Source organism: Myodes glareolus, chromosome 11, assembly GCF_982192425.1.
Source record: "Myodes glareolus chromosome 11, mMyoGla1.1, whole genome shotgun sequence".
In the NCBI taxonomy this organism is placed as follows: domain Eukaryota; kingdom Metazoa; phylum Chordata; class Mammalia; order Rodentia; family Cricetidae; genus Myodes; species Myodes glareolus.
The window spans coordinates 66,691,369-66,718,623 of record NC_142036.1 but is presented as its reverse complement, the minus strand read 5'-3'; the positions used below and the strand labels follow the sequence as shown (position 1 = coordinate 66,718,623).

The 27,255-nt window shown below is 38.0% G+C and overlaps 1 protein-coding gene across 2 annotated transcripts in view; it reads left to right on the top strand.

The window, feature by feature from the left end:
* Ttc6 (tetratricopeptide repeat domain 6) overlaps positions 1-27,255 on the top strand; it is a 154,267-nt gene that overhangs the window by 116,390 nt on the left and 10,622 nt on the right. The window contains exons 18-28 of one of the 2 annotated variants that reach the window (XM_087911793.1): positions 909-1,059; positions 2,467-2,549; positions 4,266-4,342; positions 4,743-4,903; positions 7,645-7,779; positions 8,672-8,821; positions 9,872-10,012; positions 11,180-11,293; positions 15,034-15,153; positions 22,297-22,370; positions 26,683-26,893. In XM_087911793.1, the coding sequence (XP_087767919.1) occupies positions 909-1,059; positions 2,467-2,549; positions 4,266-4,342; positions 4,743-4,903; positions 7,645-7,779; positions 8,672-8,821; positions 9,872-10,012; positions 11,180-11,293; positions 15,034-15,153; positions 22,297-22,370; positions 26,683-26,893 (1,417 nt within the window). Of the gene's footprint in view, positions 1-908; positions 1,060-2,466; positions 2,550-4,265; positions 4,343-4,742; positions 4,904-7,644; positions 7,780-8,671; positions 8,822-9,871; positions 10,013-11,179; positions 11,294-15,033; positions 15,154-22,296; positions 22,371-26,682; positions 26,894-27,255 lie in introns of those variants that run through there. The other variant, XM_087911794.1, reaches the window with a different exon arrangement.

The window sequence follows — 27,255 nt, the reverse complement described above, 5'->3', positions numbered from 1 at the left end:
AATGATGTGATTATGCTTAACTTCAAAAATGAAAGAAAAACATGGAAGTTTTCAGAGCAAGTTTAAAAAAATATGCTATTTCTGTGATGCCTAGAAGACAACTTATCCAATAAAAACTTTGAACTTGGAGACTAACGAGTATAGGCCTCTGAGGACTTTTCTTTGGGGTTAGGAAGGCAGAGTGACATTTGGGATGTAAAGTCAGCAGATGGGCAGAAGGACCCTTGCTGTCCAACTGTCAGGGCTTCCATGGCCCGGGCTCAGTACATATTCTGTGATATGCACTTTCCTTGTCTTGAGGAAGCACTTTGCAGAGTAAGTCTAAGGTCATCCCCATATTTACAATCAGTTGACTATAAGAAAACATTTATTTGGCATTGAAAAGCATTTTTATATATACCCACCTGGAGAACTTTTTTTAAAACTGAAAACCACCAAATCTTAGAATGATCACTTTTCATTTTTAGACATGGCTTTAAGCAAAGACTTTTGAGTTGAGGAAAAATAATCACTGATTCAAGGTAACTCAAGATTAATTCAAGTTTTGCTAAGGGCCTAGGAGACTACCATTTCCCTTCCCAGTATAGAACCTATGATTGTTAATTCATTACTAAGTCTTTTTAAAGAATGTTCCTCTTTTATTGAAAATAAATTTTTCCATACAGTATATTCCAATCAAGTTTCCCTTTCCCCACCTCCTCTCAGATCTTTCCCATCTTCCTAACCACCCATGCTTCCATTTTTTAAGAGAGCATAGTAAACTAATTTCATTGCTTTAGTAAGTTATTAAGAATATCTTGTTGCAATTGACTCACACATTTCATTAACTTTTTAATAATTTTTTAAAATGGACATAAACTTAAATTTCTAAAAAGATTTTCATTTCTTGTTTTTCATTTTTTTTTTAGAACTGCTACTTTGGCTTATGTGAATATTGGCCTCATCTATCTGCTCCACCTGGATAATTACACTGAAGCCTTTTGGCGATTCTCTGAGGCAATCCGAGTTGATCCTTTATATATTCAAAGCTATATTTGTAGAGCAGAAACCTATTCTAAGGTATTTAAGACTTGGGGATCTTGAATTTAAAAAATAATTTAATTGTTTGGATATTTTTCCAAGGCAACTGATATGAGTGTAATTTTTTCAGCTAATGGCAGAGGATTATAGATTTATAAACAATAGCTATTAAGCAGATAGAATTAGTTATTATTTGTTATTTGCAAAGCCTCTTTTTACAAGATGTCCATTTTCATTTATAGTATCTCTAGCAATGTTTCATATTTTCACTACAAAACAGTATACAGCTTTTGTAGGGAATGTATTCTATGCAAATAAGAGGAATTTTCTGAAAATCGGTAGCCTGTAGTTTTATTGGCCGGGGAAATCTGTTAAGCCTTTAGAATCTGTTGGTCTAATTCCATGTATGTATGTTATATGTACCAGTAAGTGTGTAGGTTCACAGAACAGGATCTATTTCCCACAGTTCACATAGCTCTTAGCACCACTGGCTTCCATTCTCCTACTAGTATGGTCCATTAAGCAGTGCTTAAAGAATTCCACTGACTAATTCATTTTGTTTCAAGTCTGTTTCTCCATCTTATTTTTAAAGTAGAATTTACTTTTGCTTCTTAAGGTACTTTTTAATGTTAGTTTATTAACCTATGTGAAATTTGATGAAATAGATGCTAAGAGGTTGAGGGAGAAAACTTGAAAAGTTTAGTGAAAGAGAAACATACAAAAGAAGGGATTACTTTTACAATTTATTCATTAAAAAACATGGGGACAAATATTAGAACCTGAGACAATTACCACGGTCTGGATGCACCAGCCACCGGCTCTCATTCAGTTCCAAAACTGCCTGTGCCACCTGCTGGCCCCACCTATTCTTGGGGGCCACTCTCTCTCTTCCTTGGTTCTCCAAGGACTCTTTGATCTATTTCTGCCAGCTGAGTGTGAACTCTGCTCTGGAGCCAAATGCCCTATTTAATAGTATAATGGACCATGACAGTAACACAATTCCCGGAACATACATATACTACAACATATCACATAAATGAGTGTAAAATGATACATGAATGGGTATTTGAAACCATTCTTCAAAATTTAAGATAATTAATTAAAAAAACCAAAGATGCTGCATCATAAGACTTTTTTTGATTTTGTGAATTGTATTTGCTTTGGTGAGTTAAGAAAACTATGTATACTTTTTGTATTTATATGCACACATATGTAACAACAATTAATGTAAAAAATGGCTACGAACTTAAAAAAGAATAAGGTGCATATATCGGAGGATTTGGAGGGCATAAAGGAAAGGGAAATGATGTAATTATATTATAATCTCAAAAAATAGAAACAAAAACGAGTAGAAAGGAAAATGCAAGAAATTGAGGGAGGGGCTAAACATCAAAAAGAAGGTGATTGCTTCAACTAGAATACCAATTTCTGTTTATCGTTCAACAGCTGCACAAACTGAAAAAGGCAGTATATGAATTATCTCGTGCTATCCACCTCCAGCCAGATGCAATTCAGCTATATATCATAAGGTATGGGCACAGAAACTGACTTCTTCTCAGGATAACTTGACATCCCACTGTTTATCTTCCATGCTCCTTACCTTATGTCTCATCTCCAAACCACGTCTACCTCTCAACTTTCATTTCTTGTTTTGAATTAAATGATAAGACAACCATATCATTCCCGTTGCTATACTGTTACACTAAAGTACAGTCTGAGAGCGATGTTCTTGGAGACCTTTCCAGCGGACATGCTACGTCAGAGTAAGGGAGTACCTTTTCAACATTGGTTCTTTTTGTATCCACAGTACTAAATAGAACCTTCTGCCAAAACAGTGAAAAAAAATGGCACTCGAAATTGTACTTTAAGTTTAGTAGAATTTGGTATAGGGAACTGTTGTAAGATATTATTACCAAAACCATAATCTCTCAATATTAATAGGCCCAGGGAAATGCAATGGGACATATTTTCCGGTAAAGATATATTTTGTGTTTTAACAATTAAACCACATTTCATAACTTATATAAATACTTTTTCCCATTCTCTTCTATGACCTTTGACTTTATTTTAGTGTCACATTTCCTAAATTGTGTCTTTCATCATAACTGCATGTTAATTTGCCATTGTGGACTTTTAAAAACTGTTTAATTTTCCAGGAGTGGTGGTGTGTGCCTTTAATCCAAGCACTTGGAGGCAAAGACAGAGAGGAAGAGAGAAAGGCAGAGAGAGAGAGAGAGACAGAGAGTCAGGGACAGAGAAGCAGAGAGGCAGAAAGGGGGAGTGCAGAGAGAGACGCAGAGAGAGGGCAGAGAGGCTGAGACAGAAACAGAGAGAGAGTAGGGAGAGAGAGGCAGAGAGAGGCAGAGCAGCAGGAAGAGAGGTAGAGAGAGGCAGGATCCCTCTGAGTTCGAGGCCAGCTTAGTCTACATAGCAAGTTCCAGGACAGCCAGCACTACATAGTGAGTCCCTGTCATAAGATGCCAAAAGTCAAAATGAGTAAACAACTCTATTATTTAAAAATCGATTTTATGTATACTTATATAAATGGGTGAATGAATGTTTTATAATTATAAAAATGTGAGTAACATTATTAACTTTTCTTTTGGATACTTATTTTGATGAATGAGTGCTTAACACTGAACAGGATGTTTATATCACCCCGCTAAGGCTCAGGGTTTATCATGGATGAGCTGGGTGAAAAGGCTTTAAGATCAGGAGAATAGGGAGAAGGACTGTGATATGCTGTCTTCTGACCATGGCCCAGCCACTCCAGTCAGAACCTCACCGCAACTGTGGTGACCTGCGATGAACCCTCACAAGACTGGGCAATCAACAGTCAGTCGTGATCCAGAGGGGTGTAGAGGGCCCGATTTTAGCCTGTTGAACCAAATTGGCTACTGATAGGTTCTGGGGGACAGCAATAATTTATTTCAGTTGAGTACCCAACCGAGGAGCCCATGTTTCAGTGAGTTTTAAAACCATGGTCATATGGAAGATGCTGGTTAAACTCAATGAGTTTAAAACAACAATAGCAAAGCAGAGAAAGATTGAGTGTGAGATAGGGGCATTAGGAAGAAGGGGAGGTAAAACAGGGGTGGAGGGAGATGAGAAAAGTGTGGGGTTATAGTGATCAGAATGTGCTTTATACGTGTATGACACTGCCAAAGAATGAATCCAATAAAAGTTTTTAAAGCCCACTGAATATTACCTTTTCTCTGCTTGCACTATTCTGTCATTTCTTCCAGGGGACAGTACTTTCTTACGATGAAGTGTTATGATCTTGCAAAGTTCACTATTTATCAAGTAGCAGAAATGAACAAAGGTAAATGCAACTAATTCAAAATAAAAATGTGAAAGAAACATTTCTCCATTTTTTTTACTACTGGTAATACCTATATATTAGTTGACAGCATGAAGAATTCACTTGAAAGACAAAGAGTTTGAAACTTCAGTCTTTGATTTTACATAAACAACTTGCAAACTTTATGGTCTGGAGAATTTTAGGAAAGCACTCACTATATGATATACCAGGCTTATAATTTTACATTTTTGGATTGTAATTGTAATAACTTTTTTATATAATAATAGAAGGTTTTGGTACAGTGTTGTTTGTCATTTTATGTTGCAAAAATAATATGATACTATGTGACTCCCTCCAAATAATTATATTCTAAGCCCTTGCAACCCAGCAGGGGTCCTGGTAAGCTTTCCTTTGCTTTCAGGTCTCATTGAGCTGACACCAATACAGCAAGCGCTCATTTACTCATTTTGTGAAAACCATGACAAGGCTATTAGTGTCTTGGAGGGGGTCACAGCTACTAGACCAGAGATCTCCACTTACGCACTCTTGGCAAAAGCCCAAATGAAGGCTAAGAAAATCAAGGTAAAAAAAAAATCTGTTGATTAATGTTTATTAAACTTAGTAATGGATTCACATGTTATACTTAGGGATGACATTTAAATCCTTTTAGAAAATGAAATGATTGTATTTATTTATGAACTACTAATTTATCCTAGTAACTGTATCTGTATTTATTATGCTATATATTGACTTTCTAGTAATCAGTTGGAGATAGAGAGAGCCAGAGATATAGAAAGAAATAGAGAGAGATAGACAGATAGACAGAGATAGAGACAAAGACAGAGATAGAACTTGAGCTAGATAGAGATAGAGAGCTATAGAGACAAAGATGGAGATAGAAGGAAGATTCTATGTGTTGCCCTGTGGTTTGGGCTTAGGGAACTGTGCGAGTCCTCTAGGACCATAGAATGATCAACAGCCACCAGGAAGTCAATGCTCTCAGCCCTGCAGGGAAGCAGATGGATTCCTCTAGGAACAAAAGTGAGCCAGAAAGCTATTTCTCCCAGTCAAGTGTCCAGGGCACTCAACTGATATCATGTTTGCCACTCTGTAGAACCCACACAGAGTTCCTAAATGAGCCTTGGAATTTTCTAACCTATGAACTTTTAGGTCATCCAATCAGAGGCAATGTTCTACTAACTTTATTGTCTCAATATCTCTCAGGCCCTCTTCTTCCTTTCTTTATTTCATGGTCATTATATTGATTTGGTGTTAGAGTCCATGTGGCTCCAACACAGATATCTATTTTTTCCTTAAATGGACTGGTATGGAGGCTCAAGGAATAACCAGACACAGTTTACACCATTATTACCGAAAAGGGCATCTCAGGCTTCTTCCTTCTGAAGATCAACCCCGAAGATCTCCCGTTTATTCTCCAAACAGCTTTTATATCAACACATAAGTTGAGTGGGAAAATACACCAGCATTCTGTCACATAGGCATCCAGGTGAATGGCCTTTTGTCATGTCCGCATCTACCTGTCTGTTGAGTATGCTAGCTGTCATGTAGGCTTGAATTAGCATCTCTATAAGGCATCCTCCAAATTACAAAGAAAAGGATCAGCAAACATTCTGACCTTTGTCAGGCAGAGACAGCCTCTCTGCAGGGCTACATGATCACTTCGGATCAGCCCAATGGCTTCAGAGCCTGGCTGCTACACCATAAAGAAATATGGGCCTACAGTTTGGAACAAGTGTTAAAGTCTTCCAAGCTTTTATCCAGAACACACACAGAGTACTGTTTTCAGGATACCAATATGACTTCTCCATAAACTTCAAACTCCAAGATTTCCCTGAGAAGACGTGGTAAAGTAGCCAAGAAGGGTCAGATGGGCAAAGCAAGAGAAAGCAAAGATGGGCTTGTTTTCACTGAAGCGAGATGGAAGACTGGAATGTGCTCAAGTCCTTATGAACTCGGACACAGTGGCAGGCTAGATGTCTAAAACAGACAGGAAATGGGGAAGAAGGAAATGGGGCCAAGAGGCAATCTCAGAAAAGAAGATAGAAAGCATTCAACGATAGGAGAGAAAAGGGTGAAATGTTGAAATGGTTGAAATATTGGCACATGGAATAATATAAAGGAAGGACACAGAGAAGATAGTTCAGTTTTCAAATGGATAGGACATGTGCTGAGGATGGAAGATTGAATGTTGAGGTGGCTTGTAAACCTGGAGGAAATGTTGACGAGGAGCCATGAAGGCAGCATGTAACATGAGGGGGGCTGTTTGTGTTTTTCTGTCCTGCCCAGTACCCCCAGCTGTTTAGTACCAGAGAAAAATCACACAAGAGATCTCTATAAGTTATAAAGCTGATTGGCCCATTAGGTCAGGCTACTTATTAGCTAACGCTCACATCTTGATTAACCCATTGTTCTGATCTATTTTAGCCATGTGGCTCAGTACCTTTTTCAGTGGGGCAGCTCACATCTTGCTGCTTCAGTGATCTGGGCAGGAGTGAGAGGAATCAACTTCCTCCTTCCCAGAATTCTCCTGCTCTCCTCGCATCATTTCCACTTCCTGTCTGGTTTCCCTGCCTACACCTCCTGCCTGGCCAATCAGCGTTTATTTAAAACATGATTGACAGAATACAGACAATTCTCCTGTACTAGCAGCATGCTCAAGTTAAATCCCATAACTGCTTTAACAGTTTACTACACTTTAGAAAGTAGAATAATAGCAAATGTGTTTAAACTTGGTATTCATGTTCAGATTCATATGATGATTTGTTAAGTAATAAACGACATCTGGAAAACTAAACTTTTTCATTAATGGTTTTCAACTATTTTTATTTGATGTATATGGGTAACTTTTGATGAAACTTGTTATTCTACAACTAGTTGAATCCCATTAACAGTAAAACAGACAAATTGTATCAGGTATCATCAATACTTCTATTGCTTTCTAAATTCCCAGCATGTCACTCAGGCTAATAACTAGGTCAATATTAGTAAATGGTCTATACATTTAAGTCTGATGTTAGAATTTAGAAGTTCTAGTTATAAAAACCCATGTATGTAAGCCTGCTTCAGACCTGGTGTGCAGGGTGTCTCCTGACTGGGGGAGGGGGGGACTTGCTGGGTTCATCCTCTGGAACGGGGTTCTCCAGTTGACATTTGTGACCGCATCAGATTTGTGTGTATTTGTATGACATGAGAGCTGAGCTGCAGTGGGCTTCGAGTTCTCTTTCCTTTTAAGGTTGTGGTGTTAAACAAATAACTAGTAAAAACATGCCTTTCATCGCTTATCTCTGTTCTTACTCTTACAGGAAGCTTTGAGAATATTTAAGAAGGCTTTGGAAATGTTTTCAAGTTCTGACAAAGGACCGAATGCTATTACTGTTTTAGCAGAGTGTCTGTATAACCTGGGTCTTTGCTACATGGAGGAAGGCAACCTACAAATGGTATCTGTGTGCTTAGAAGCAGAGATTATTTGTGGTTTTCACGCTGGTTGCTTGCATCAGTTTTGTTTCTGAAGGCTATCCACAATAATGCAAGAAATCAACTGACCAAAATGGCTTCTAAAGCTTGGCTCACAATAGGCAATCTGCACCCACAATTCCTGTGCATTGTTTTAAGTTAGAAATCAGCACATTTTATTTGATGCTAATTTGCCAATAACACTTTAAAGCTAAAACATTTTTCTTACCAAAATAATAAATCTAACTGTAGGAATAATGTAGGAATAATACAATAATGTAAGAAATTATTGTAGTAAAATAATATCCTCACACTAATTTATTAAACTGTAAGAAGTTGAATTGAGTGCTACAGACTAAATGGATGATGATTAGAGCATTCTTTGAGTTTCCTATTGATAACTGAAGAATCTAAATCAGATTCAAGTAGGTTAATCTGACTCAATACACTGGAAATTGTGGCGCCCTTTTATCCTGAAACTGAACAACTGTCCTCTTGCTGCAGTGTTTGACCACAAAGGAGAATATTAATTGCTGCTGTCTGTGGTTTCTTTGAATTAATGAAATCCAAAGAATAATGATTGACATTAAACCTTAAAGTACTGTTCTCTAACAACATGGATTATGTAGATATTTATCATGATCCACTGGAAATAATAGAATCATTAATTTTAAGTTTGACTTATTTCTAAGTCTTATACTTGGTTGTTCCAGAAGATTCTTTTGGGAGAATGCATTTTAAGTATCCCTTCCCCCCGCTCAAAAAAAAAAAAAACCCTCAAGTGAAGCTTTTCAATAAGAGTTCCATACTTTTTTAATCTTCTGAATCCATGTGGTTCTGTCACTAAGTGGTATGTGCTTCCATATAATCTTCCAGGCTTTCGACTCTTTTACGAAGGCTGTGAAAGCAAATCCTGACTTTGCAGACGCTTTTTATCATCGGGGACTCTGTAAAGTAAAACTCAACAAGGATAACTCAATCCTGGACTTTAATCGGGCAATTACCCTCAATCCCAAACATTATCAGGTATTCAAATAAATGGTGTCAGTGATTTGGAGAATATGTTAGTTTTGGTAAAACCATTAAATAATTTATGCGTGATTGATTAAAAAAAGGCAGTTCTCTCTCTCTCTCTCTCTCTCTCTCTCTCTCTCTCTCTCTCTCTCTCTCTGGGTGTGTGTGTGTCCCTTTCTTTCTTTCCCTTCTCTCTCCCTTCCTCACCTCTTCCTCCTTTTCCACCCCTCCAACCTTTTTGAGACAGCATATTATGGAGCACAGAATGGCCTTGAACTCACTATGTAGCAGAGAATAACCTTGAACTTTTGATACTTCTACCTCTGCCTCTCAAGTTAGGAGATTACAGATGTGCATTGTTATCATATCTGACACCAGTTAACTATATTTTAACAACCCACCTTTTTGTATTCCTTTCTGGAACAGAAGCATTACTTTTAACATAGACATTACATTTGTAAAAATATTTTGAGAATTGTTACATATGTAAATATTTCAAATACATTAATTTATTTGCTAGTAATTTTAACTTATATGTGTAATTTTATTAATTTCTTGCTTTCATATCATTGGATTTTGCCTCCTAATAGTTTTAAGGGACAATAAAAAATTTAGTAGATGAAATTTGACTTAGTTCTTGATTCTAAGTTAAATTTGTGTTGATAATTTTATGGAATTATTAGCAACTGTCCTAGACAAATAATGTTGGTGTAGTTATGTAGGGCAATGCCTTTTTTCCACAGGAGACTCCTACTAAAGGAAGTGGGGTAAAGAATTATGGTGTATACAATTTGTTTTTCAATAGTTTAGGAGGAAATGGGGAAAGCAAACATAGTAGGCTACACACTAATGATTACTGAATCCAAATAGTAGCCATAAGTATGTTCCCTGTAAAATTATTTAAATTATTCTGTATTTTTAAATTTTTAATGAAAAGAAATGGGAAAACTATATCTTAATATTGTCTTGAGTACATGGCATATATTTGTTTGAAGTTCCATATATTCTGGTAGAACTGAAGATATTACTCAAACATCTATCTCTGTTTTGTTCTTTGACAAGGCATATTTAAGCCGAGTAGCCTATTATGGTTTAAAGGGCAGATACTCCAAAGCAATCCTGAATTGCAATGAGGCCATCAGACTTTATCCTGAGAGTGTGCGTGCCTACATCTGCAGAGGAGTTCTGAAATACTACAACAGAGTAAGCCATTCCTGCCAGGTTTACTGAGTTTAGAGTTGAGGCTTTTCCACTTGTTAACTGGGCACTCACTTCCCGCATTTCCTCAGCTATATGACATGAGATTGTGTTATCTATCACAATTATACTTAATCTTTGAATATATGATGCCTAATATTCCACCATAATTTATATTTAATTATTTGATTGTTAGATATTTGGAATGTTTTAATATTTCACTGTTCTTTTTAAATAATGCATTTATATGTGATGAGAATAAAATCATTGCTTGAGTGTCCTAAACGGAAATTCCTGGGTAAAATGTTGTGATATCTAATGCTACATAAAATGATTATTCCTCCCTGATTACATTTTTGACTTTTTTTCATTACGGTATCATATGGAATACTTTGCTTTAGCATCTTAAAGTAAAGGTGAGACCTTGCATTATGTATCAATTCCCTAAAAATTACTATGTTCAGAAATGATGACATAAGGTATCAGAGGAGAATGGAAGGGGGTGAGAGGTGAATGTGTGTAGAAAATGTTGTGACTGTGTGATATGCTAGTGTAGCTGGCAGAAGTGAGTCAAACCAGGGCACTGTGGCTTGCTGTGCTCACCAGGGCACTGTGGCTTGCTGGCCTTTTAGAGTCAGCACCGCTTTCTCCAAGCCATATAGCAACACTGGTGTAATACTTGCTTAAATTAATTTTTTGAGATTTCATTTTATATTTATGAGTGTTTGCCTGCATATGTGTTTGTGTACTATATGTGTGCAGGGCCCGTGGAGATCAGAAGAGAGTGTTGGAGCTCCTGGAACTGGGGTTACAGACCGTTGTGAATTGTGGGTGCTGGGAATTGCACCTGTATCCTTTGGAATAGCAGCCCAGTGCTCTTAACTGTCAAGCCATCCCTCTAGCTCATAATTGCTTAAATTTAAGTTACTGACATCCTTAATTTTATTTGTAAGTGAAAACACTGTAAGAATCCCTTACAAAACCAAGACCTTCTAGTGAAAGTGAACTATGTGAAAGACTAGCTTCATTGTATTAATTTAAAAGATTTTATATATATATATATATATATATATATTCTTATAGGAATGGTTCAAATACTGATAGGATCATGTGTTTATTTTGTGATTGAACTTGTCTATTATGATCAAACCTTCTCTTTCTTTCTCCTTGTAGAGTTACAAGCTAGCTATTACAGATTTAACTACAGCTGTCAACATGGACAAGAACAGTTACCCAGCATTTTATAATAGAGCACTGTGTTACACCAAGATAAAGGAACATGAGATGGTAAATAACCTTTTTAGTAAACGAGAGATTTAAAGCATTTGAGAAGCAATGTGCATACAATGGCTTTTTGACTTAAACAAGCAGTCAATAAAGAATATTTCATAAGCAACATATTAAAGCATTTGTAAACATACTTAAAGCACCCGTATTTTCTTCTTATCTCTGCTTTAATCTTGGAAAATAATTCCTATGGAAACACACACATAAAACTTGAGAAACCACAGAGAATCATTTCAAAGTAATATTGATTTCTTCTCATATAGTTTCTGAACTGTCAATTTGTTTTTATAATGCCTATACAAATATTTAAATGGCTATATAAATTAAGATAATTACATAAGTATAATTTGAGTAAATGTTTTACTGATATACTGCTTTAGAAAATTTTATAGAAGTGATCACTAGCAATGCTGTTTTACAACCTGGACCCAAGCTAGAGCAATTCATGGAAGTATATGTTAGAGAATTCCGAGTCTGTACATGCAGTGAAGAGTGCAGAGTCGTGTGTTTCACCTGCAGAGACTGTTGGCAAGGACTTGCTCATGTGTTGTTGATGGCCCCATCTTTTGTCAGTATGGTTGATTGCAGTGGGAATCACTCAGCGTGATCACCCACCTGCAAAGCCTTTGTATTCGACTCCTTGCTCTTGCTTTTTTTCCTGTGTCTACTGATCTCTCGCTCCTTCCTCATTTCTGCCCCTTCCATAGCAGCAGTGTGTTTTTTTAGCAGACTCAACATTCCCACTGTTCTCGGTGGACACACTCCTCAGTCTGTATGACTCAGCTAAGCCGCTTACTGCTGCTAGAGATTTGGAAATTACAAGGAAGACAAAGGTTGAGAAACCTCCCGTCCAGCAGGAGAACGCAACATTCCTGACAGCTAGCCCAGCACATTTGTCTTCCTCTCGGAATGCAGACAAATGAACAATTTTCAACGAAGCAATTGCTAAAGGAGGTAGCTAAAGGATCATTTAGCAGGGACCTACAGAGCAGGTGTCTTTGAGGTCTTTTCCTTACATCCCCATCAGCCTGAAGGGAAGCTCAGGCCAAATACAATGAACTGGGCAAAGAAGGAACCTCCCATTTGTTATCTCAGTTATGTGGAAAAGCGAATTCGTGGTTAATGAACAGCATGCAAACCAATCTGAATACATGAGACCAAAATAGGGTTGCAAAATAGATTGTCCAGGCCCCCAGAGCATTTCATCTGCTCATTTTACAGACAGGGAAAATGAAGGATGGAGAGGCCCAGAACTTATCCAAGTCCAACAGGGAGTCAGAAACCCGCGCTGACTTTCACGCATTTGTTTGTTTCTGGGTTCACAGTTCCTCAGCTTTGTAAGCCTTCTGGGGCTGGATGGTGTGTCCTTGCCAAGTGTCACCACCTCCCCTTGGCCCACCTTCCCCTGCTCTGCAGCATTCCTCCCCTCACTGTGCAGGCATTCTTTATAAATAGAGTTTCCTAAAATCTAAGCATGGCGAATTTTTTTTTTGTTTGAAATTTTTATAACTCAGAAGTAATCACTGTTTGACATTTTCAAACACAAATACTTAAGCAATAGCAAAAGCAAAATATGTGTGATTGAATACAAAGCTGAAGAAGTATAGTAAAATTTAACCAACCAAAATCTCTACAGTTTTTTCTTTCTTTTTTTTCTTTTTAAATTTGCTGTCTTTTACCCCCTCTGAGAAGTTACAAGAGTATTTTCAGGTTCTCGTGTCCTTAAACAAGGATTTGGGCTGCTGCACATGTAGATCGGAGAAGGAAAAGAATGGGTTTATTAAGGGGATGAAGACACTACTAAGCCTGGCAGTGGGTCAAGGCTAGAGAAAGGTCAAATTTCCATAGGGCCTAAAGCAGTGGATTGGAGGAGCAGTACTGTGCACACATTTTTTTTTTTAAATGCTCTGCTATGTTGGCCTTGGGAATGTGTGATAAGGGATTTCTAGACTTGTCATTCTTTATTTTTGTTATCATTATTGTAAATGTATGAGTTTTGCCTGCATGTATATCTATGTACCATGTGCATGCAGTACCCACAGAGACCAGGAGAACTGGATCTCCTGAGACTAGAGTTACGGTGGAGATGGAAATCAAGCCAGGGTTCTCCGGAAGAGTGGCCAGTGCTTTTAATCACCAAGACATCTCTGGCAACCAGACAACCTAGTTCCTTTAGAAGGTCTAAAATAGATTCCAGTGATATCTTCTATATGCAAATTTTGACCTCATGCTCTTGAAGTATTTGCAAGTGGACTCTAAAATATATTAAAATGTTAATACTTCAGTTTTGTAACTTAGAAAACCGACTTCAAGTTAAGTAACTTTTCTTAAACTCAGAATCTAGTAACAGCAACCAGTGATACAAATTCAGAGCAGGCTGTGACTCTCACTCTCTTAACCAAAACTTTCAGGTTAGACAATGTTGGAAATGTCTTTAATTTCAGAATGTAGAGATTCAAGGCAGAAGGATCATGAGTTCAAGGCCAGTGTGGTCTCCAAAGCAAGTTCTGATCAGGTAGGGTTACATGGCATGACACTACCTATCTCACGGGTCAATAAAACAAAAGGAAAACCAAAACAGAAAGCACCTTTGGTGTTCCCACCTCCACCACCCTCCCTGAGGTTCCTTGAACTCTTAGAATCTTTTCTCATGTTCAGCTGCTGGATTGATCTCAAGTGCATCTATAGACGCTGCACTCAGTGAGTCCATGGAAGTCATGAGTCAGACAAGACATAATGAACAGTAGGCAGTTCTTCAAGCATCGCTAAATATTTTATAAGCCTATCAATATTTATATTTATATCACAGAATACATATAGTTTCTCTGTACAGTCTCTTTAGACATATGTGCCAGGAAATAGAGAAGAACAAATGAGCCGAAAGTTAAATTTTGCTTATTTCCCCTTTCAGTTAGCTGATACTTTAGTCATACAAGAATTGACCCTTGTTTGATGAGGCGTTGTGTCTCTTCTGAACAAAATATTCACTCCAAATAACTTAGAAGAACTCACCCCTTGGTACTTAGTGCAGAGGAGACATCAGTGAAGCTTTGCCTCTTCAGTCAGTGGTGAAATATAAGGGGAAGCGATTCCTTGACGGATTCACTCTTTGAGCTCAGATAGCTCTCTTTAAAAACAACAAGAAGGCTCTCAACAAATTTCAGACTTCCCTGTTTCCCTCTTCAGTCTTATTGCGATCCCCGTTCCTTGTGGTTTATTCATTGGACAAATTTGTGACGAATTCACTTACTAAATGCCTGCTATGCGAAGGCAGGATACTTGTCACTACATTTACAGCAGTGAAAAGATTAAATACTTGCCTCCTTTTAGACTTTAGTGGGGGAAGGCAATAATATTATAAAAAGTATTTACATTTCAAACAGTACTCTCCACTTTGTCTCATACGAATGTGATATTTGGGGAAAGTATCTAGTGTGTGTATGTCGGGGGGCAGAGGGAGGTAGTGGTGAGTCCCTTCCTTCCAAACTGTGCAATGCACAGGAACATACATGGGTGGCAACCAGATGGCATGTGAACTACAAGCACAGTGAGTACTTATTTTAAAAACAGCACTAGTCATAATAATATGGTTAAAAGGATTCTTCAAACAGACTCACGGCACATTCCAGAATCGATTCTGAGATCCCACTCTGGGTAGAAGCATATTTGTCTCAGGGCAATGGAGTAAGCAAGGCTCTAAAGAATGGCACTGTGGCTCTAAGTGATTGTTTTACTTTTAGGCTTTGAGAGATTATGGAATTGTGCTGCTTCTTGATGCGGGAGAAAGGATAACATTAAATACCTTTATTAACCGTGGACTCATCTACGCCCAACTAAAGCAGTATGGCTTTGCACTAGAGGTGAGTCTTCTTGTGGATATGGGGAAATGACCTACTTGATTTCACACATCCTCAAAAAAACTGGTATTTAGTGCAGTATTAATGAATGAGTGTTAGTAAGAATTCACTGAAATATCTGGAGTAACTAATAGAGTTTTTTAATAAAACCTAAGCACTTTCCCCTTCATTTTAAATACAGCTCAATGGTTAATGTGTTAATATTTTTAAATTAAGGATATCGCCTCCCAAAGGAAGTACATGGAAAATTCAATTGTTTGATGAAATTGTTTGTACATTTTTTACTCTGTTCTACAATGTTCTTTCTCACTCACAGTTTTTCTTCTGTTGAAATTTGTCAAAATAAATCTGTTTCAAACAGGGCGGGACATAGCTGTGTAGAATGGGCAGCCAGCCTTTCAAGTCTAAGAATAGACCTTTAGGTCTGGAATTTATGGAAGCATATTGGAAAAAACAGGCAATTTTTATTGCATTATAGAATAAATATAGTTTGTAATTCTCATTTTTAGCATTGATTATGACTTGTCAGTAATTAAAAGTTAGAAACAAGACAAAGGTAGAATATGCACTGGCAGCTAAGTGATGGCCAGTTCACATATTTGTTGCATCTACATAACCCTATTTATGGTGAAATATTTCCTTGCTACATTCCAGCTTTGACAGTGGTGCAAAATTTATACTTTTAGCTTAGAGATAAGGACATGAATATTCGAAAGAGTTTAAATAAGATCTTCAAAGCAGTAACTACTAAGGTAGGATCTGAACTCAGATCCCAGTAGATTATAAATGCTGTGGTCTTTCAGACAAGGCAATTTTAATGTTGGGGAGTCAAGACAGAATTACTCTTAACTCTTCTCTTCATCTACCACACATTGAAACCATTAGCAAGTCTAGTTTATTCTGTTACTGAAACAAATTTTGTACTTTATCAGCTCCAATTGCTGTGTGCTTCTCAACCAGGAAGTCCTGGGTGAGATTTGAATCAGATCTCAGAGCAGAATTGTCTGTCTCCTAGGCTGCTGAAACAGCTCACTCTTAGCCATGGTGCCTCACACTTACCCTTGCATGTACAGTTTCCGTACGGCAGCCAAACAGACCACTTGAAAACAAAAAGTAGGTGAAGTGAATCCTCCACTCCAAACCTGCAGTGACCCAGCCCATCCGACCATTAAACCCAAGGTCATACTTGATGTGACTGATGCTCACTTCCGGAAGCCTCTATTGTCAGACTTCTTTTCTGCACTGGAACCATTCTACTTTGGCCTTTTGCTAATCTCTGGTAAGGCCCAGTTCCCTGCTGCTCTGGGATGATGTACAAGCTGTTGTTCTTATACACACAACATAGCTGTAGCTCTAAGCCCTTCCTTAATCCAAGTTTCTGATTGAATGTCATCTTTCAATCAAAAATAAACTGAATGTTGAAATAGGGTATTAAATATATTGAAAGACCTCAAAATAAATTTGGAAATGGGATAAAGAAACACATACTGAAGAGACCAGCAGAAAACAGGCAATAAGATATTAGACTCAAATTCAATGATGTCAATAGATTAAATAGAAATGGTCAAAAGATGCCAAATAAAATAATGGAATGTCAGATGGGAGTTTTGAAAAATATTTAGTATATTCTGAGTATGAGAAATACACTTCAAGGATAGTGAAATGGATAGAGATGTACAATAAAATATACAGAAGCCAAATAGTGATCTTTTGTATGAAAGAATCAAGTCACTAAAAATTAAATAAAAACACTTAAATGATACAGACAGAGAAAAGAACAACAAAGGTTATAACAGTGAATGACAGGAAAAGAACCAAGACTGAGTCATGAAGCCTATCCATGGGAAAAAGTAATAGTGGAAAGATGGTCAGACCGAAACCTTAAGCGGCATGAGACCGAAGCATCCTACATAGACGGTGGGCAGTTGGCTGATGTCCCAGGACCGGCTTGATCGGGAAGCAACTAGAATGAAATGCCTGGGGGGATAATGGCACCTTATGTTGCATTGGGAGCATTTGCCTGTGCCTTTCCCTTCTTACAAATCTACCAGGTGAGACGAGGGAATTAAAAACAGACTCAATAAAAAGTTAAAGCTGGCATAGACATGATATTTAGTTATCATACAGTTCTGCCTTAAGTTTAACTGTATGTGAGCAGGCACGGATGAAATATCAGACAGTTAAGGGATGTAAAATTGGTACACCCAAAATGTATTGTCACAGGTGCCTAAGGATGATGGAAGAAAGGCAAGTGTGTGAAGTGATGGCATTGGACAGCTAAACTCTTCTGTATAAAGAGTGAATAGCTGTAAATGTGATGTGTTGCTTGGGTTATTTAGGAGTTTGAAGGCAAGCACCAAAGTGACATATGAAAGTAATTGCCCTCAAGGGATGGAACTGGGATTAAAGAAAAGTGCAACAGAGAATCATTGTTTAGCATTCTATAGTTTTGTAAGATATCACCTACAATATAATGGATTACTTTATTAAGAAGAAAGTAATAATGTGGACATATATGCATCATTGGATCTTCTTACAAATTACAAAATAAAATGATCATATTTAAATAAATAGTAAGTTGACAGAATTTGAGGAGATTAGCTCCAAGTTCAGGTACATTGGTGGTGACGGGAGCTAGAAAATGTGGCCGTCTAGTTCCCAGAGAAGGGGAGTAGAGGGGAGGCATGGTAAATTAGGGTAACAAGCTCCCACACAGGTGAGAATTCTCAGACACAGAATGAGGAGACCTGGTAGATTACTCCTTAGGTTGCGTTTAATGAAATCACAGATTTCTGATTTCCATCCAGAGCCTTCTATTTAATCTGAAAATGTTCTACGCAGCTTTAAGAGTGGGATCTCCACTTTGAGCTTGGTTGTTGATGCTGCTGTGTTTGTAGGCAGAGACTGTTCATTTGTTCTCCGGTCACCCAGACCTGAATAATCACACAGAAACTATATTAATTACAACACTGGCCAATGACTCTAGTGTATTCATAGCTATCTCTTAGATCTTAAATTAACCCATTTCTATTAATCTGTGTATCACCACAAGGCTGTAGCCTAACAGTAAAGGTTCCAGGGCATCTGTCTCCTTCAGCAGCTACGTGGCGTCTCCTTAACTATGCCTACTCTCTCTATATATCTTTTCCAGCCTGGCTATATTCTGTCCTGCCATAGGCCAAAGCAGCTTTATTCATTAACCAATAAATGCAAAACATATACAGAAGGACATCCCACTTCATCTCCCCTTTTCTGTCTAAATAAAAGGAAGGTTTGAACTTGAACATAGTAAAATTACATATAATAAAACAATTATCAAGCAGAATTGTTTTATATCTAATTTATCCTTTATCATAAGTAAGGAAAACTATTACTAGCTGTCTTCAATTCTTCAAAAATCCCCAAAGGATATAATATTACCTAAGTAAAGAGGAAGTGCATTTTTAGCAGCCTCCAAAGTTCTAGAATTGATAGAGACATTTTGCCTCCTGTACAGTCACCCAAAGTTCTTTTGTAATGTTGGGGTATCCATCTTCAGCCTACAGGCCCATAGTATCTGGCAACTTTTTCATGAAGCAGGAAATTTGAAGATCTGTTGTGGGAGCTGCTCCTACAAAGTCAGCTAGGGTTCCTGGACAGGGGATCCTTGAGGCCAAAGAAAAATCTGATAAAAGAAACAGAAGACAGGATAGAATCAGGAGGTCTGTCTGTTCATGCTGAAGCAGCCAAACAGCCCAGAGTTTATTTCAGAGCTTGCCTATACACAAAAGTAGAACAAAGCACTGCACAGCATAGACAGTCAGTCAGTTTCTAACCACAAGATCATTCCTGTTCTTGAGTGAGCAGCCCCCTCTCCAGCATGTGCTTGCTGCTCTGAAGCAGCCTCACTTTCTACCTTGATGTTCCTGATGTTTGTCATCAGCAGTATACTGTCTACTAGATAAAGTGTTCTTTTCTCATAGGCTAAACAAGAAGATTCTCACAGCCCTCAAGGTTATAGGAAAAAAGTGGAGCAGGCAAGCTTAAACACAAATGACTTCTTTAAGTCAGAAATGACCAGATGGAAACGGAGTCACACGTGGGCTCCCACAATCTGGTTTGCCTATATTGGCAGTTTGTCAGTTGCTTTCTTCTGTGTCCTGCAGAATGTCTTGCAGACTCTTTTATGAAACAGGAACCCTGAAGGACTATCCCACCCTTAGGCAAGTTCAGCAATCATTTCTGTGGGTCTTGCACATCCACTTCACACAGTATATCATCAAGCTGTCCAGGCAAAACCAGCTTTCCTCCCAAATGGCTAGCAAACTCCATAAGGAGACTCTTCAATGCCCATCCTCTCCTGAAGTAATTGGTGCTGCGAAGGGCAGACATATCTCACCCCTGAGAAATGTCCAAGTTCTCAAGGCATTTCAAATGTCATATTCTGTAGGTCCTCAAAGTCCCTAAGACCATCCAACTGAAATATATCTCCACATATCTAGAAAACCCAACCAGCATGGTCATCAGCTTGGCCATTACAGATGACTATCTCTTAATCTGTATTTCTTAACTATACTTTACATTTTTAAATGAAGTACAAACACAACACCTTAAACAAGAGCAGAAACACATATACCTTAAATCTGTGTCAATAGACCAAAATTCACACCAATACAAAGCATTCATTTCTGTATTATATCCCCCCTCTTTTCCTTCCCTTTAGAAATTGACTGTGACCATTAGCCACTTAAAATCAAACCCCATATATGAAAACAAACATCTGTAAACAATCATTTTGGGAATTTGAGCATAGTTTTCTCCAAAATACTTCCTGCTTTTTGTTGGGTGAAACTTTTTGGGGTTCTTGGATACCTTTCTGAGGGTCTTGTTCCTTCAAACCACATTAGCCTGGAAGGAATTCACAGGTCCTAACCTTCTGTGGAACAAAAGCAGAACCTCTTTTCCAAAGAAACATATCCTTAGAACCAAATTTTGAAGTCAAGATACCTTTATTTTGGTTTAATTTAGCAGCCTCCAGAATCAAATGTCTCTCTGCAGTAAAAACAAATTCAAAGAAAACACAATAATGTACACAATCCAGACTCTCTGTGTGTATTCCATCTTTATGTGGCCAATTTTTCTTTACTCCTTTAATCTATGACTGTCTGTACTCTGTCTCTTTAAAGACTTTGCTTTATTTTTAAAGCTATTAAACACACTACGACCCATTAAGAGGCTTATTTTTGTCTGAATCTGTCTTATTGTGTATCTGAAATCCTTTTCTGACCAGGTGTGCTTTTTTTTTTTTTAAATTGCTAAGCAGGCATGGCTAGGAACAACTCTGAGGGCCTGTCTGTTTGTTCCGCCCAGTCCAATAATGTAGAGGCATGTTCACTGCCTTTGTGAGCCATGTTCACCACCCTGGTTCCAGGGACGCAGTGGGTCTATGTCACCATTAAGCAATTTGTAACACGCTGCTCACAAACTCCATTTAACTGTAGGACTTCCCAAAAGAGCAAGAGTTCGTTATGCCAGCATGAACCAGGAAGCTGGATCCTAAAGAAGTTGTGCAATTTTTTTGGCCACAAGCACTAAGTCAGGAAGACTTCTCTTATAGGCTATGCCTCTTCATGCTGCTAGCAAACAGAGTCTATCTGAAAAAAAAAATGACTACCAAGAAGCTGTGCTTAACTCTATTCTTTTGTATCTGGAATTCCTTCCCAAGCTCCCTCAGTTTTTCTGTGGATGTAGTTGCCTCATGTTGGTGTTCCATTTTGTAAAGGGAGACTTCTCTTTCGTTCCTGGCTCCCCAGACCTGAATAATCACACTGAAACTATATTAATTACAACACTGTTTGGCCATTGACTCTAGTATATTCCTAGCTAGTTCTTAAATTAACCCATTTCTATCAATAGGTGTATCAGCAGGAGGCTATGGCTTACTGCTAAGTGTCTGGCATCTGTCTCCTTAGGCAACTACAGGATGTTTTCTTGACTCCGCCTACTTTCTCTCTATATCTTTTCCAGTCTGACGATATTCTGCCTGGCCATAAGGCAAAGCAGATTTATTCATTAACCAATAAAAGAAACACATATGGGGATATCTCACTTCACCATTTCCTCTCATAGGAGCCCAAGCTTGCAATCTGACCTTACCCCCCAATCTTTTACCCCTAGTAGTAACAGAAAATCCATTCTACTTCTTGAGACAAGCAGACTCTCCCTCTAATAACAACCAGAGAAAACCTGTGTGACGAGAAGGGGAGGAAAACAATTAGTTAAGGTGGTGTCTCTCTAGCTGGGCAGTTCTGGATGCCCACGTTTGAAGGCTTTTCTCCTCATCATAGCAATCAGTACAAACAGTCATATACACTCACTACATATGCATATTCTATATCACTATGAAGATGATGCTCATTTTATAGGGATTACTTGACTACAAGTTCCAATTTAGTTCTGTTCTTATTTTCTTTCATGCTGAAATGTTTCTGGAAGAGGTGATTGCAAGCCATCGACAATATTTTTCATGTTCTGGTCCATTTTAGCAGGCCCTCTTGCTTACTCAGCACTTGTAATTCTCTGACACAGCCTGTTCCCCAGGGCTATTCAAATTCATTCCTGCCTACTTTCCAAATTCCACATCGTAGGGTTAGAGTTTCCGTTTCTCCACTTCAGGAGGGTTTCTGGATCCTTGAGCAGGAATCATGCACCTCCTTCCAGAAGTATGGGTTCCAGAAGTAGATTCAGACTTTACCAGTCCATGTACAGTGCTTCCTTCTTACCGCTCACAAGCCTGGCACCCAAATCTCCAACCGTACCATGTAATTCCAAAGGTTCTTTCCAGGGGATTTTTCTTTTCTGTCTGACATTTCCGGTGGCATAGACAATAAAAGGAAGTAAATGAGATATTTCATTACACACCCCAGGGCAGCACCACAGGAAAAGTCCCTGTTCTTAAGGCAGATGCGAGGAACACAGACGGGGAATGTTAATAAACGATCGGCATTCCTTGCTCCATCCATTCTCATTCGGCGAGATTCTACGAAGAAAACAAAGCTTTAGCAAGACGTCTATTTTAATGCTTTAGGTGATATATACTTATGTGTAGTTAGTGAGTTTTAAGAAAAACCCATGACAAATTAACAAAATTTTATGAAACTGTTTCAGGATTTTAAACAAGCTGCGCTGATAAGCGAGACTAGCGTGAGCCTTTTTCAAGCAACTGCCATGTGCCACCACAGGTATGGAGTGCCATCGTTGTCAAAGGGGAAGCAAGCAGCGGGAGTCAGCAGATGCATCCAGTTAGAGCCCCATTCAGAAGATAGAAGGGAGGGGTGGAGGCAAGTGAATGGGGGTGGGCATATCAAGCATCCTCCCATAGATTCGAGGACCCTATCAGTAGCACCCTTGTACCTTTTAAGAGACTGACTTGAGCCAAATCAGCAATTAAATATTTATATCATGCATTGAAGATGTCTGTTTGATTCAAGCTTATACACAAAATGGTGATTAAATGTGCGCTTAGCTGGAAATATCTAGGTATAAAATAATTCGTTCAAAAAGTCCATTTCCTAGAAAAGAGGGTGATTTTAAAATATTCTTAAGAAAAAATTTGTACCAATAAGAGATATTTGTATATCAAAAACTACTAAAAAATCCAAGAAAATGTCTACAAGATGCATTAAAACCTACAAATATATTATATTTAAGAGTTAACTCTTTCTGAGATTTCTATAGAATAACATTATAGACAAGGACAGTTAGAAATAGCAACAGTGACCCACAACCTTCAGAACAACTGCACAGATTTTAATATGGACGCAATGTTATTGTTTAGTAATAGTTTATACCATTACTTTTGGTAAGGGAAAGAATAGCAGTTAGATGAAGGAGTAAATTGTGATGATTCGAGAAATCTTGTCTCAAAAAACAAAACAACAAAAAATCATAATGATTAATAAATTATAGAGGTATGTCTGTGCAAACACAGAGTTTAAATGGCTAGAACAGAGTTTGAATTACTTGGGAAATTGGCATTCTAATTTTCCTTTTTAGGATGAAGATATACAGCTACATTTCCCCTATGAGAAGTGAAGCTTTTTATTGTAGGAAAGAAGTACTACTGTAGTTGTAAATTCTGCAGATGCCTTAGGGTTAAAACCTGGTCTCAGACCTTTCATTATCCACAGACATACCTTTGTCTGTTGTGATGTGTCGATCTTTGTGAGGTCCATCTCTTTAAGAATTTGTCATTCTTAAGAAGAAACGAAATGGTGACTGATGTGTTTACTTTGGTGGATGTGTGTAGACCAAACTACCTGAGATCATGGCATCTGTCAACATTTGAAACATCCCCCCACTTCTCTAAGCCTCGTTTCTATTTACCAGCTGTTAGAATTGGTCATTGTCTCCCAGTGTTGAACTCACAGCTTTATGAAATGTGATCTTGGGGTACAACATCCAGGATTCCTAAAGCTGATACTGCTCTGCAGTTCCAGCAGCGCTCTGGGGTCTCCACTGTTCTCTAATAAAAGGGGAATTTAAATCAACCACAAAGCCCTGGCAGCTCAGAGTTTCAATTCCGTGTGTCTTGGGTTTTCACACTTTTACTGAACTTTAACAACAGGGAATATTTAGTGATTATGTATTCTTTAGAAAAATTATTTTGGCAACATACTTATACTATGGAAGAATGACTTTCAACTATCGAACTTACTTTTGGCTTTTATGGAGTAGGAAAAAGATATTTTTTAACTTGGGAAATTTTATAAAAATAATAAACCTTTAAAATCCAGGGCTTTGCTCTTTGAACCTAGGGAGCTGACTTTAGAAGCATCCTTTGTGTGTTTCTAGCTCTCACTCTTGTGGCTGTCAGGAGACAACATTCCTTAGGCTGAATACCCTACTTATAGACCAATTTAACCAACAAGAGTGTTATGCTAATGTGAACTTTTAGATCTCAATGAGAAAGCCATCTTTGTGTTTTAAAAAATAATATCTACTTCCTGACTGTATGTCACAAACACTTGCTGCCACAACACACTTATCATACTATTTTGATATTTTCATTAACTACTTTTAGGTCTTTAATTCTGCAAAGCACATTCTTCAGTGTTCGTGGGTATGTGTGATTTGTTAGAACAACTCAGAAGGACATTTCTGGTCACATCTGTGATTACTATAAACTCAGTGAGTCTGTGTCCGTGACTCAGAGCGGACACTGTAAACTGGAGCTCCCCATGAGAGTGATCGTGTGACTTTGAGATTCACCTTAAAACATTTATTTTCAGAAAATCTTTTAATGTACTTTGTATACGCGACAGCCAATATTCAAGGAACACCCACTTGAAGCAATGCAGATATTCTGCCAGATCTTCTCACTGGATAATGACCATGCTAGGTAGGATGCCATGGCAGACCCGTCTCCAGGAAAATGAAAGTGTTCTTCCTCCAGGGCATCCTGTTCATTTACTCCTTGTCTATTGGTGTAGGAAGCAGGGGAAACCCTGTCTTCAACTCTGCCACCTGGCCTGGCTGTGACTTTCAATCAGGGATAATTTTAAGGCGCTTGTCAGGTGACGTTAGAAAGTCCACTTATTCCCTGTAGGTTGTTTACTCAGCTGAATGGACTAAGTGCGCATCAGTTACCGTTGATAAAGGATAGAGACAACCTTCCTTCACCATATGTAACTTGCACTACAGAGTAGTGGACTTTGATTCGCTGTCTGATTTACTGTTTATGCTTTTGTAATACTAGGCTGCTCAAAAGGAAATATTGTTTATTATAAGCCCTGTAGCAGATTTTTAAATTCCCTCATGGGTGAGAAAAGCAGTGGATATGGTACAAACCGAATGCCAATCCAATAGAATGCTCAATAACTTATAGCGAATATATGACAATTGCCTGGAAAAATGCAGAAGACACAGACCATGTAGGTACATGTTATAAGTAAATACTTTACCCATTGGTGGAAATATTGACTATAAGAAAACCTATCAACAAATGCATTTTGTACAGAACTCCTATGCCATCTTTATTCTTGATAAATAGGGTTAGTCCCTGCCAGGACTGCGGATGTAATTCACCATGGTGACACCTGGAGAGGCACTGTGACCCCACATTCAAATGATCTAGCCTACCTTAACTAGTGGCAGTTACTGAGAGACCAGTGCAGCTTCACTGTAAACTGCCAGAGAGATGATCCTGTGATTTCTGAGCAACCACATACTGAATAAACCCAGAAGTTAATATCTGACTCATGAAAGCCATTGTTAACCCTTGCCTGTCCGGTACATCCAAAGCTGCGGGTCCTTACTACTTCAGTGTTGATGCTAGTGTGATCTTCTAGATGGCACTCAGTGCACGCCTTTGGATGGTGTTTGGTCAAAAACAAAAACAAACAAACAAACAACAACAACAGTAAATCCACAAATGCAGAAGCATAAGGATTTTTTTCTCTAAGATTTATAATTTTTATTTATATGCATGTGTGTGTGTGTCTATGTAAGTTTATGTGCACCACATGTGTGCAGGGTGCCCAAGGAGTCCAGAGAGCATCAGATCCCTGGAACTATAGTTATGAATGCTTGTGAGCTGCCTGATACGGGTCCTGTGCAAGAACAGTAAGCATTTCCAACCACAGCATCTCTCCAGCCCTTAATTATTTTTGTGGCTGTTATGGACAAGCATTGAAAAATTACTTGCTAAATAATATGTGAGGCTGTTGTTTTCATTGATGTCCTCAATGAAATGAGGTGTCCCTTAAAAAGAAAAGAATTACTAAATACATATAAACTTATATTTTATGAATGCTATGAGTCAGTCAGTTATGGAATAAATTCTATAGGAGGCATTATTAAATAAGTTTGTTTTATTTGAGAATCGTGAAGCATACTTATATAAACTAATGCAGCTATGGTATTTCTAGGTGATATAAACTTCTATGATTATCATTGTATATTTGGTCCTCTGTAGACTGAAGCAATTAGATAGATTGAGACTGTAATTTAAATAACACATATTGTCAATATCAGTGCATGTTTTCTGTGTTGGTAATTGATCATTGTTAAAACAAAGTTTAAGACTGCTGTTTAGACTTTTATATTTTTGAAAAAACAATTCTACAATAACATTCCACATTGTGCTGTGAAAACAGGTTTTAATTTTTACATTTATTTATTTATTTCGTGTGAGCACAGAAACATGTGGCTGTTAGATAGCTATGTCTTTCTACCATGCGGGTTACTGGGATCAAACTCAGGTCATCAGGTTTGGCAGCAAGTGTCTTTACCCACTGAGTCATCTTGTGATCCTTGAAAGTGATTTTTATTTCCCGTCTTCTCCTCGCCAAAATCTCCAGAGATTCTTCTGGACTTCCTTAGATCATATAGACTTATGTACTTCTTTTGATCAATTATAAAAATAAAAGGCTTTCTCTAATAGTTTAATACAAATCCTTTTGACAAAGTCATGTGTAGAAAGCATCAACTATGTGCTAGCAGACATCATTTTACCAGAAGGCATCATGTTTTCCTTCTTTCTTTTCCTCCCAGAATTAAAGAATTTGAAGGTGCTGTTGACTTCTTCACCAGGGCTGTTAAAATTAACACACGCTTTCTAGATGCTTATATTGGACGGGGGAATTCTTACATGGAGTATGGACAAGATGATGGCCTGAAACAAGCACAGAAGGACTTCTTGAAAGCACTGCACATTGACCCATCATGTTTAAAGGCGAGGATTAGTCTAGGCTATAATTTACAGGTAAACTCTAACAGCATTTTCAGCGCCGAGAACATTGTTTGGACAGGAGAAAGAGATATTTGGCTTCTTATTGGTGATGTGACCAGATGTTCTTTTTCAGGCTGTGGACATTTGGTTTTCCTTTACTGTAGTATGGAGGGTAGGAGTAGGGAGCAAGGACTCAGTTGAATACAAAGAATGTACTTAGATGAACCTGAGCTAAGCTGAGACTTATAAAAAATGCTGGAAGAGATGGGATTGGCTGTTATCATGACCCACGCCCAGGAACATGTTAGAGAAAAATGATCGCCTTCCTAGAGGTAAACCCAAGGCAGTGTGCTCGCACAATTCGCAGGCTGAGCACCTATGATATAGATGAGGAG